The 13,375-nt window shown below is 36.4% G+C and overlaps 1 protein-coding gene across 2 annotated transcripts in view; it reads left to right on the top strand.

The window, feature by feature from the left end:
• LOC137393041 (dihydropyrimidine dehydrogenase [NADP(+)]-like) overlaps nt 1–12,682 on the top strand; it is a 52,580-nt gene extending 39,898 nt beyond the window's left edge. Inside the window, exons 14-23 of one of the 2 annotated variants that reach the window (XM_068079428.1) lie at nt 483–647; nt 1,004–1,156; nt 2,973–3,093; nt 6,262–6,426; nt 7,093–7,190; nt 7,276–7,449; nt 7,844–7,984; nt 8,891–8,974; nt 9,998–10,109; nt 11,321–12,682. In XM_068079428.1, coding sequence (XP_067935529.1) covers nt 483–647; nt 1,004–1,156; nt 2,973–3,093; nt 6,262–6,426; nt 7,093–7,190; nt 7,276–7,449; nt 7,844–7,984; nt 8,891–8,974; nt 9,998–10,109; nt 11,321–11,337 — 1,230 coding nt within the window. In that variant the 3' untranslated portion in view covers nt 11,338–12,682. Of the gene's footprint in view, nt 1–482; nt 648–1,003; nt 1,157–2,972; nt 3,094–6,261; nt 6,427–7,092; nt 7,191–7,275; nt 7,450–7,843; nt 7,985–8,890; nt 8,975–9,997; nt 10,110–11,044 lie in introns of both variants that reach the window. The other variant, XM_068079427.1, reaches the window with a different exon arrangement.
• The last annotated feature ends 693 nt before the right edge of the window (nt 12,683–13,375 follow it).

The following is a 13,375-nucleotide window of genomic DNA, read 5'->3' as shown; positions in this document are numbered from 1 at the left end:
CTCGCCTTTGTACCCAAACAAAAACATTAATTGCGGATCAGAGTTAACAGATCTATCCGGAAATTTGCTCCAATAAATTTGGGATATTTGGTTATCATTTTGCCAAAAAGCAACCAATTAGTTTTTCTTTTACTCAGAAATCACAGCATCATATCACAGTTTCCAATCTTAAATGGCGACCTAAACGTTTTTCTGCGAGTAAAATTTTTCAACATTGGACCTAGGATATTTCTAATAACAGTATTTTTATATTAGGGGACGTGTGTCTGCGTATTGGTCAAACTGCATAAACAATAGCATTTTTCTTTTGCAGCTGGTTTCAATAAACTGCAAAAAATATTTAACACTCCTTCTGTTTGTCAAATGTACTGCGCAAATTTTTTTGTGTGTTGTTAAATTAGTGATCGTGGTTTGTTGTTATTTTGACATATTGCCATATGGCAATGTTTAGAGTTATGACAATGTAGAGCTCACTATTTTAGGATCTAATTCCTAATGTTTCACCAAGAATTGTAAGAGGCAGCACTCATGGTCCAAGCTATGGACCACACCAGCAGTCATACCTCAACATTGAGTTGCTGAGTGAGAAAACAGCTGCTTACTGGCTGAAAAGCATCCAAGAGCTAAAGAAAGATTTCCCTACAAAAGTATTTAGCTTTTACTTGCATACTTACAACTTATGGATTGTTGTCAACAATATGGTTAGAGGGTGTGTTATAGTTCAGATATTGAAATGTAGCGAAGGTATCTTTTGTATTCATTAAAACATGAATACTAGTAGCAGTAACAACAGAGATAGCTGCAGCGCAAGCAGCAGTAGTAGTATTACTGAGAGTGTCGGTAGTAGTACAAACAGTACTAGTTGTAGTATCGATAACAAGACTTACAGTAGTAGTAGTAGTAGTAGTAGTAGTAGCAGTAGTGTAATTGCTTAGGATTTACTGATAAATCGTGTCACACACTTGATATAACTACATGTTGTAGTTAAACTCTTGTTAAACAGGTAGTGATAGCGTCGATTGTATGTGCATATGATGAAGCAGATTGGAGGAAGCTAGCCAAAATGGCGGAAGATGCAGGATCTGATGCTCTGGAGCTAAACCTATCCTGCCCTCATGGAATGGGAGAAAGAGGAATTGGACTAGCTTGTGGCCAGGTCAGTGAGGATTCTTTTTTTACCACATTCTACCTTTTAGGCTTGCACTAATCTAAGTTAATCGATGATACAGTACATTATTTTTCTTTCTGCTCTGTTATTGTCAGAATACGTTTACGCTACAATAAATTTTTTTTTTATTTCCTCTGTGCTTTGACGGTCAATATCAATAAGAGCTTACCTACGGCTAAGGTTGGATTTAATTCTCACTAAATTAATATTGAAAACCTAGTTGTACACTGGAAGTAGTATTCGAGCTCATCTAAAGTCACTTTCTATTTCTCGCCAACTGGTCATTAAATCAGTGTTTTATATGCATATCTACTATAGCAAGATAGCCCATATAAGTGAGGTTTGCTAGACAGAGTCCTGAGTTGTGTATTGTATAGTCATATAGTGTTCAGGGACTTGAGTTATGTATTATACAGTCATATAGGGTTTAGAGACTAGAGTTGTGTATTGTACAGTCATATAGGGTTTAGAGACTTGAGTTGCGTATTGTATAGTCATATAGTGTTCAGGGACTTGAGTTATGTATTATACAGTCATATAAGGTTTAGAGACTTGAGTTGTGTATTGTACAGTCATATAGGGTTTAGAGACTTGAGTTGTGTATTGTACAGTCATATAGGGTTTAGAGACTAGAGTTGTGTATTATACAGTCATATAAGGTTTAGAGACTAGAGTTGTATATTGTAAAGTCATATAGGGTTTAGAGACTAGAGTTGTGTATTGTACAGTCATATAGGGTTTAGAGACTTGAGTTGTGTATTGTACAGTCATATAGGGTTTAGAGACTAGAGTTGTGTATTGTACAGTCATATAGGGTTTAGAGACTTGAGTTGTGTATTGTATAGTCATATAGTGTTCAGGGACTTGAGTTATGTATTATACAGTCATATAGGGTTTAGAGACTAGAGTTGTGTATTATTCAGTCATATAGGGTTTAGAGACTACAGTTGTATACTGTACAGCCATATAGGGTTTAGAGACTACAGTTGTATACTGTACAGCCATATAGGCTATAGAGTCGTGAGTTGTGTATTGTACAGTCATATAGGGTTTAGAGACTAGAGTTATGCATTGTATAGTCATATAGTGTTTAAGGACTAGAGTTGTGTATTGTACAGTCATATAGGGTTTAGAGACTAGAGTTATGCATTGTATAGTCATATAGTGTTTAAGGACTAGAGTTGTGTATTGTACAGTCATATAGGGTTTAGAGACTAGAGTTATGCATTGTATAGTCATATAGTGTTTAGGGACTAGAGTTGTGTATTGTACAGTCATATAGGGTTTAGGGACTAAAGTTGTACACTGTACAGCCATATAGGATTTAGAGTCGTGAGTTGTGTATTGCAGAGTCATATAAGGTTTAGGGACTCGAGTTGTGTATATATATATATATATATATATATATATATATATATATTGTTGATTTATATTATTAGATTCATTTCATATATTATTGAGTTGAATAAAACCTGTGAGTTTTTAAGATTGTGTACTTAGAAAAACTACGTGTAATTAGACAGTGACAAACTACATATACAGATGTAATACTCATAGGCATGTCAGATCATTAGCAACTAAAGTTTAGACAAATCGGCGCAATGTTCTGTCTTTTGAAAGCACTTCTTCAGATATCTGTTAGCAGACAATTAAAGTGAAATATAGGTTGTGTTCGCACTGCGATTGTAAGCTTCAATCACATAGGTCCAATATTCACATGTGGTAACTGCTTGGGGATAGAGTCATGAATAATCTTCTTTGATAGACTAAACCTCGGTGACACTTGTCATACTGTGTTTGCTAGAAAGCGCATGTGGTGAGGGATATCTGCTCTTCGGTGAAGGCGGCTGTGAAAATACCCGTGTTTGCCAAGCTGACTGCTGATGTTAAGGATATCAGGAAGATAGCACAAGCAGCAAAAGAAGGTACACGATGTACCATATGAAACATTACATCTCCTTGCATTTTTTATGTTACAGCAAACAGGTGCATGTTCAAAAATATTTTTTAATATTTTCAGGTATTAGTTGTTATTTTACTTTATTCTCAAAATTATAAAAAAAGGAGTTTTGTTTAACATAAATGTTAGGTCCGTTATATACGTGTAAAGTTTTTTTTTAACGTTACTGCCAGCAACGCTGTCTGACACCAATCATGATATGATGTTTGCAGTAAGTTGTGCTAAATGACAATGGATAGTACTGGAATATATTTTGAATAGTCTAGAATAGGTTTATAAAGGTGTTGTTGTGGTCAGTTGAGTCCAGTCTATAATAGGTTTATAAAGGTGTTGTTGATGTCAGTTGAGTCCAGTCTAGAATAGGTTTATAAAGGTGTTGTTGTGGTCAGTTGAGTTCAGTCTAGAATAGGTTTATAAAGGTGTTGTTGTGGTCAGTTGAGTTAGTCTAGATTAGGTTTATAAAGGTGTTGTTGTGGTCAGTTGAGTTCAGTCTAAAGTAGGCTTATGAAGGTGTTGTTGTGATCAGTTGAGTTCAGTCTATAGTAGGTTTATAAAGGTGTTGTTGTGGTCAGTTGAGTTGAGTCTAGAATAGGCGTATAAAAGTGTTGCTGTGATCAGTTGAGTTCAGTCTATAGTAGGTTTATAAAGGTGTTGTTTATGTCAGTTGAGTCCAGTCTATAATAGGTTTATAAAGGTGTTGTTGTGGTCAGTTGAATTCAGTCTAGAATAGGTTTATGAAGGTGTTGTTGTGATCAGTTGAGTCTAGTCTATAATAGGTTTATAAAGGTGTTGTTGTGGTCAGTTGAGTTCAGTCTAGAATAGGTTTATAAAGGTGTTGTTGTGGTCAGTTGAGTTCAGTCTATAATAGGTTTATAAAGGTGTTGTTGTGATCAGTTGAATCCACTCTAGAATAGATTTATAAAGGTGTTGTTGTGGTCAGTTGAGTTCAGTCTAGAATAGGCTTATAAAGGTGTTGTTGTAGTCAGTTGACTTCCGTTTAAAACAGAATTCTAAATGTGTTGTTTTAGTTAGTAGCCTAAAGGTAAAAATTTAAAAAATGCTTGCAATATTATTACTACTGAAACACTGCCTTTATATTAAAGATAAGTTCTGTTTCTTTACTTTTTGTAACTGTTTATGTGCCGTTTCCGAGTTTTTGCCAACCTGCGGTGGCTCAGAATCTATAAAACTTTAACAATTGGCGAATGAGAATATCTACAAACTTGATATATTCAAGGTAGAAACATACCTATTTAGTTTGCATATAGAGCAGTTTTAAACAGTTAGATTGAATATTTAACTAATAGTGATAAATGAGATGGACAACAGCAAAATAATATGCGATTGATTGCGATGTTTGAAACAATTACTAAATATTGTACAAGAAGCTGCTCAGTCTTTCATGGCACACTGGCTAATTCCCCTTTTCAGGCTCAGAGTATCAGAGTAGAGTGCTTTAGTGGCTTTAGTGTATATTTGCATATAACAAGCACTGTCGCAGCCAGAGACTACTCTGCCATCTCAGAAAAAGTGCCAGCCTTTTGTATGGTTGGCCTATGACAACAACAAGTATTACATAAGATAGAATGGTCAAACTCGTGGTGGCAATTACATAAGTTGTAGTATAATTATAGTTTAGTTATAATATAGTTATAATTATAGTTAATTATAAGTATAGTTTAGTTTTGAAGTAGCTAAATATAGATATATCTATATTTAGCTACTTCTTATATCATTTTTGTGTGTATTGAATAATGGCTTACTACAACTTCTGTAATTGCCATCACGAGTTGCATACATGACAGCTACTGCTGCCGAAGATCACTAAAATAAAATGTTTTAAAAAGTTAGCTGATAACGTCTGTGTGCTACGGCCACCACAATATTTATAGACTTTGAAAACTCCATGATAACTCCCTTAACCTGAGTTCCATCACACTATAAACCTCTATACATCTATAAAATATTAAAAGGAAATGTTATATTTCTTGGGAATTGCTGATCTAACCAATAGAAAAAACGATGTCGTGCAAAAGACAATGAACCGAAACTTTTCATTTCCATAACCAAGACTTACTTTTTCGGTGTTTTCTGTTTAGCATTGTTACATTTAGTGTTAAATTTACATTACTTTTTGTTTACATTCAAAACCTTTTTCAGTCGGAGCACTCATTGTCATTCATTCTAGAGGCTTCTGCTATTGATAACTATATTTCGGACGATATAAATTTATTTGTTAGTCAATCTTCAGATTTTCAAGTTTTAATGGGTATACTGAGATCTTAATTTAAGTGGAGGAGTGGGTATACTGAGATCTTAATTTAAGTGGAGAGGTGGGTATACTGAGATCTTAATTTAAGTGGAAGGGTGGGTATACTGAGATCTTAATTTATATGGAAAAGTGGGAATACTGAGATTTTAATTTAAGTGGAGAGGTGGGTATACAGAAATCCTACTTGAAGCTTACTGGAGAAATATTGAGCATGTCTGGCGAATTGAATTCATTTAAATTCACATTCCCATTAAATTCATTTTCAGCCAGTTGTATTTTTATTTCAAAAACACACTTTTTTGTACTAGGCATCACCTGGTTTGATATGAGGTCATCCAAGTCAGGTAATATTGGTCATATTCTGTTATTAATAAGTTTCTAATAATATATTATTGGTTTGGGATAGCTAGAACAAGTAGTAACAGGGTAAGAGCAAAAACAAAAGGTTACATTTGTGAGTGAAAAAATGACACTAAAAATGGCACTAGCACACTTGGCGTAACGAGTAATGCGGCATTCAAAGAGTACAATAACATTTAATGACACATGGTAGGATGATGTAGTAAGGCTTTTAAAAACCTTAACAATAGTATGATATATATCCGTATTTACAAACAAAAAATCTGTGACATTTAACCAGCCTATGTACATGTAGTAGCACTCAAGGGACTACGAACTGATGCATTACATAGCTAAGACCAGTGCAGAGGTAAGCACTAGTAATTATCTGTTCTCAATACCATGGTTAACTACTGCACTTATGTAAGCAATAGTTGTTTGGCTGCAGTCTGAAGATGGAAAACTAATTTCAGCCAGCAGAAGCAAGTGGACTGCAGTTATGATTACATGCATCGATTATAGGGGGCGCTGATGGTGTAACCGCTGTAAATACTGTCCCGGGGCTCATGAGCATAAATGTAGATGGTGCTGCATGGCCAAATATTGGACCCAAGAAGCAAACTACTTATGGTGGAATTTCAGGAAATGCGATCCGACCGATAGCAATGCGAGCTGTCACAGCCATAGGTAAGTTTTTATGTTTTGTTTTGTGTTATACTAGCAGAATACCTGGCATTGCACAGGCATCAAAAATCAGCATATAAACAACGATAGATAATGTAGTTGCCTGCCACTTGCCAGTAACCTGGCACATTGCCAATGGCTAACTTAGGTAAGCTTACTAGTAAGAACTAACTAATTGCTCTCACCGGAGAGCAAGTAGTTGTTCTCTCAGGAGCAGCAAGCACCCTGCTCTCATGAGAGAGCGAGCATAATATTATGTTACGCTGTAACGGAGAGAGGTTGCGTATTTTTACCCACATAGTGATATATATCGCCCAATGAATCCATCAATCTCGTTGAGCTAAATTGGTAAGGTGTTTGCCTGGTGAACAGGAAGTTCTGAGATCAAGTCTTCTGCGAAATGGATTTTTCATTCCAAAATTTTCATAGCTATATCTGGACAAACCGAAGTACAGAAGAACGGAAAACCAAAATTTAAGATTTATATAATAGATTATTACACAGTGTGCACGTAAGAGCTAGGTTATGTTGAAAGCTCCTGCTTGCGTGGCATAGGAGACATCAAAGGTTTTGTGTTGGTTATCTGCAGCTATTGACACAGGTACACATGTAAATCAGACGGTCCTTGACATGCAACTTAAATAGAGCTACAATAACATACACTTGTAGGTGGAGTGTTACCTGGTTTTCCTATCCTTGCTACTGGTGGTATTGATTCTGCTATCTCAGGTTTACAGTTCCTTATGGGTGGAGCCTCACTTCTTCAGGTTTGTTCACAGCTTTGCTCTTTTACCTGCAATCGCTTCATTATTCGAAAATGGCTGGAAGCGACACTGTCAGCTCTGTTTCTAGGTGTGTAGTGCTGTGCATAACCAGGACTATACATTAGTTGAGGACTACATCACAGGACTAAAGTGTCTTCTGTATATGAAGTCTGTAAAAGAGCTGGAAGAATGGAATGGACAGAGTGAGCCAACTCCAAAACATCAGCTTGGCAAGGCGGTCACTCAGCTTCCCACTGAGTCTGTGAGTAGCATGGTGTCAGATCAGGGCTAGTAACTTATAATCTCGGGTAGGCAAATTTATATACATATCCATTTGTATATACAAGTACAGGTGCTGCCTGCAAATATATATATATATTATCAATAAGAATAATATAAACAGATGGTCAGCGGTAGATAAGCAAGTGAGAAAATGGGAGTCGTCAGCATGATTAAGAAATACTGTGCAAGCAATTATACTCAAGACATTTTACTTTTGTCAGCAATAAAATGAAGAATGATGAGTGGTGCGTAAATGGGTTAGGTGATAATTGTAGCGTATGAGGAAGTGAGTACTCGGTAATAAATAAAATTATTAAAAGTAAAATATTTCTGATATAGCACAAGTTAGACATCATGGGTGTATGTTCCTGTAGACACTTCCCAATTTTGGTGACTTCCGTCGGAAGAAAGAGGCACTAAAGGCACAGATGAAAGAAAAGATAGATCTACTGGACTCCTCTAAGGCTCCTAAGAGACCACTATTCACCCCTCTTATTGCTACACCAAAGATTCGCGTAAGTCCGTAAACTGGCAGCAGCAATAATCACTTGGCTAATTATAATATTTAAACCATAACTGCCATGAACAGCTTTCATAGTATGTTCATGGTAGATCAGTCTTGCTGGTTCTGATTTTGTACTCAAAATAAAGATTGGTCCACTAACTTTCAAAGTCATTTTTGTTTTTGAAAGCTTTTTTACAGTGATTCAACATCTGTATCACAATCGACACAACATGCCCACCCATAAATATGTGACGTAACCTAACTTTTTAGGAACAGAAGTTGGAGATGTTTAGTACGATCTAGAATTATAGAGATGGGTGTTTTGATAAAACCCAGTATTCTCTGAATTTAGCCTTCAAAATAACCTCAGTCTTTTCTGACAGGTAGATAAGCTATTTAACATTGCGTGTAGCTTGTTACATGTTGTTTAATAGGCTGAACGCCGAGAGAAATGAGCTCAACAAAGCTAGCTTGTGATAAAATCTCGCTTTTTTGAGCTCATTTTTCTCGGCGTTCAGCCTATTAAACAACCTGTAACAAGCTATATGCAATGTTGAATAGCTTATCTACCTTTCAGAAAAGACTGAGGTTATTTTGAAGGCTGAATTCAGAGAATAATGGGTTTCATTAAGACACCCATCTCTATAATTCTAGATTGGACTAACATCTCCAACTTCTGTCCCTAAAAAGTTAGGTTACGTCACATATTCATGGGCGAGACTTGTGTCGATTGCAACACCGATATTGAATCGCTGTAAAAAAGCTTTCAAAAACAGAAATGACTTTGAAAGTTACTGGACCAATCTTTATTTTGAGTACAAAATTGAAATCAGCGTGTCTGATTTACGATGAACAAACAGTGAAAGCTGTTCATGGCAGTTATGGTTTAAATTAAACTATCTATTTCATACGGCAGGACATGGTGGGCAGTGCATTGGACAGGATAACCTCATATTCAGAGCTAGATAACACAGCACAAGTCGTGGCACTCATTGATCAGGTATCATACTAGCGAATATTTCTAGGAGTTGTCAATCACTGACATAGGAGTTTTTTGATACTGAGTAGATTGACCAGATGTATAAATCGTTGTAGCAACCAGACCTTTTTTCAGATGACTGGCACCTTGTGCAATAAGTATTACATGAGTGAGTTCATTTTCAGCCGAGCAACTTATCTACATCTGCTTGCTCATTCAACTCCTTGTCTTACTAACTTAACCCTTTCGCTGCCAAAGACGCATTTATGCGTTTTCTGGGGTCGAGTGCCACAGACGCATAATTGCGACTTTCCCAGCAATTGCGTTGTAACTTCATTTTATTATTTGTTGACAACATAACCCACGGTCTTTAGGACTTTCAAGATAATGACAACGTTGTTCAAAAATATCTTTATAAAATTTGCCTAAAATAACGAAGCAATTTTATACTTTTGTTTGAGAACTACTAACTTAAAAACGAACAATTTTTGTGTGAGTTCATTAACTACCACGCGCGAGTCAGACAACAGGTAATTACTTATGCTGATGACGTTATAGGCAATTCAGACTTAGATTTTCGTGATTATACAAATAATTAAAGTAGCAGCAGTGGCTCTGATAGTGGTGAAAGTAATAGTTTTGTAAAAGTAAGAAACATTGTGGAGGATCGTCTTAGCTTCGTAGCGATCGCTTCACATAGCTTTATCATCGCACAAAGTATAGATACATTGAACTCTTTGCATAGCAGTGTTAGTTAAAGTGTTGGCAAAATAAAATATGTTAGAAAAATGTTCTAGATAGAGTTTGAAATTGAAAAAATATGGTATATATATCATGAAGCAATATCGGCAATTTTCGGTAAAATGGCTGGCACTAGGCCGATAGCTAATTTCGTACATGGTTGGCAGCGAAAGGGTTAAATTGTCTGCTCAATAATGTTCTTGGTATTGTCGAGAGTCACAGGCAGACTGTCGCACTTGAATGTCTAAGTTCATGCTCAGATATGCATGACAAAAGTTTGTCAACTCCGCCCATACTTTTCAGGACATGTGTATCAACTGTGGCAAGTGCTACATGACTTGCAATGACTCTGGATACCAGGCTATCAAATTTGACCCTGACACTCACCTTCCGGTTGTCACTAGGGATTGCACAGGTATGATTGTATCATTCCCTTATCTTTTTATTCCCATTTTACTTGGTGTCTTGTCAGTTGCACCATCTATGTTCACAGACTCGCCACTCTTTATAGTTTTTAGCGAGTGGATTTTTATACAGTGGATCCCGGTATACCTGTTGGCAGTAAGGCCACCGGCATGTTGGCACCAGTGTTGGCATCGTTTATGGCGAACATGTCGTATAGAGGGATATAGAAACCCATAGTAATTATCTAATGCAAACACTCCGTGGTAAAAACATCAAAATTCTATATACATACAGTACATAATAAAAATTAATAACTAAATAGTATATTACCTTTAGTAACCATAGTTACCGACCATAACTTTAGTGTATTAAGTGGTTATGAACTTATGATCTGCAATAAATGTCACATTAATATACGCAGTACATACAATATGAAGCTCTTGTCTTTGAGGTCGACATATAACACAAACTTGGAATTTAACTTAAGTGATTTTAGCTTACTAAACACGAACAGAAATTAAAAGCCATTTTTTACTATGTATTTTGCTAAACTAAACTTTAATTTTGTCATCGTCTAAATCCTTATTACTTGTTTCCGATTTCGTTTTTGCTATAACTTATAACGAATAACTCTGATCTGAGAGAGCGAGATCGAGCATCGTACCTCTCTCAGGTGTTGTGGGAAGGATTTCGGTGAATAGCATATTAGCATCTTCATTATTCCAGCGGATTCAGCACACCGACCACCAAATTTGAATTCCGAGATATTCTTGTCGATGTTGTATGGCGAAAAAAAATTTCGCATAGAGGGCGAAAAAAAATCGTGTTCCACATCGCAAAGCAAAAAAACTGTAAAACAGGGGCGTTGTAACCCGGGGTTGCACTGTACTGATTTTTAGCACATTCTATTGGAGAATATTCTAACTGCATCACCATTTATTGTAGGCTGCTCGCTCTGTCTGTCTGTGTGTCCCATTATTGACTGCATTACCATGGTGAAGAAAGAAGGCGAACATCTCATAAAACGAGGAATACCTCTGGCCAACTAGTTTCTATCCATGATCTTATATGCCATCACACCAATATTTATCAAATTATGATCATTGTTAAATGAGAATTGAAATCCTTGAACATACTGCCATAACAATAGTCACGGAATGAATTTAGTTTCTACTCAATTATTAATTATCATGATTCATACAGTATCTTATGTCCCTGTAGCCCAAACAAGTCAATAATTGATGGATTCTTAGCACACACCTTAACACACAATGCGTGATTGATACTTCATCATCACATCTGGACAGCGTCTTGCCTGCCTGGTTGCAACTATGAAAAACTGGTTTCTCACAATAAGTTCACAAGTTGTGACATCTTTGAGCAGTGACAGCTGAACTAGCAATGTCCTCTACTGCTACTACTTATGCAAGACCAGCACTACATTTGAAGAAACTGCAGATAACTGAACAAAGCTACATTCACAAACATTTATGAAAATAACTTTTTGTTTTTAAATAAAGCTCAACTTGAAGAAAAGTCATGCTAGACTGAGTAAGAACAGGCGATACAGGGCATTTGGTGGTGGAAGGCTACAAGCCATGCCAGCTCTTTCTCTAAATGGACATAGAAGAGCCTGGCGGAAAAGGAGAGTGCACATATATTACCTTACAAAATTGTGGCGTAAGGAGAGATATGAAACGCAGTGTGCATCTTCCATATGAGTAAAACGTTTGTTCAGTGTGGCTATCCGCCAAAAAGGGAATGCTGCTATTGAGTTCCATCATTCAGACTTTGGGCTTTCAAACAATGCCCCTTACTATCCTGATGAGACTGAGGCTATTTATATGTACGCTGCAGGCTATGAATATCCTGATGTAAGTTCCAATAAGATATCCACTTGTGAGCTAGGAGGCGTATGGAGAACAGAACGAAACGGAGTAAATGACTGCAAGCCAACCAAGTGCGTTCCTCCTCCGATCTATGATTTTACTACTTCCAATACAACAGGTGATGAATATTACACAATTGGAAAAGTTATTTCATACACCTGCGTGATGGTTACTGGTTCAGCGCCTATGAAGCATCATTGCAATACAAATACCTGACATGCCAGAGTGACAAGCAGTGGCAAGGAGATGTCAGCCACTGTTCTCTCAAGTAGTGCATTCGACCAGTCACACCTAATTGTGTCACCAAAAACCTTTCTCAATGACGTTAGAATGCATTAAGCCTACAAACTCTCTAGTGTATAATACCCTTGTCATATCGACATACAAAAGGCATGCATTATCCGGATACATCCACCGAAAAACAATGCGTTGCTTTGAAACGCAAAAGTGGGACACTCTAATCAAAGTCTGTTGTGAAAGTAAGTTGTCAAGGGTGGTCTAAAATTGCTCATGCAAGGTGCTTTCCACAGTTTATCAGTGCCGAAATTAATAAGTTCTGTCGAATTCACTGGTCGGTAGAAGCAATTTAAAGGGTACGGGTAAGACTTCTTATAGCAGTTAGCTAACGTGTCCGGCTATAGAATGTATTGTACAAACACATGTATATAAATATATGTAAATATACCTATATTGAAGCGTGTTGATGATAGGATTAATTCAAATGCCATTATCAATACAATAATATTATGTATGCTATTAGCATTTTTCGTCTCTTCAACATACAGCAATCGCATAGATTTATCTTACAATACAATTTTGCAATCCTTCATATATGTGGCTGAAAGCTGTTAGCATTTACTGATAGTTGGTAACCTTCTAATACCTCCTAAACAAACAATAAAAAGCTGTTAACACACATAATTTTTTACTTTCAAGTAATGCTACCAATGTCGCTCAAAATTGTTTACTAGATATTAGTAAGCTTTCTTTTTGCAATCAAAATATAACACACTACTATTAGCCAAAAAGCTAAGTTAGCAATACTATGCTTACTAAATGCCAGTAAATGATAGCTAAAAAAGCTACGAGAGCTGTATTAAATTTACCCGAAAAAGTTTAAACTGCAACTGTTGACGATGAACTTCAAATATGAGTCTATACCAAACAGGATTGCAGCTGCACTTAGCTTGTTTCATGTTGGCTCAAAAACACCTCCAACATCTTGAAGCCTCCGATCATTTTTTAGAGGCGAAGCTAAAGTTTTTAGTGACGTAAAAAGCTTACTTATGTTAATTGCTTACTCACCAGTATTCCAGACTGGATAAAAAGTTCTATCAAAAGCTGCTGTACGTATATATACGATCATCTACATTCCAAAACTTGCAAA

This window comes from Watersipora subatra, chromosome 4, assembly GCF_963576615.1.
Source record: "Watersipora subatra chromosome 4, tzWatSuba1.1, whole genome shotgun sequence".
Lineage (NCBI taxonomy): Eukaryota > Metazoa > Bryozoa > Gymnolaemata > Cheilostomatida > Watersiporidae > Watersipora > Watersipora subatra.
Note: the sequence above shows the minus strand (reverse complement) of the source record. Positions and strands in the feature narration are given on the sequence as shown.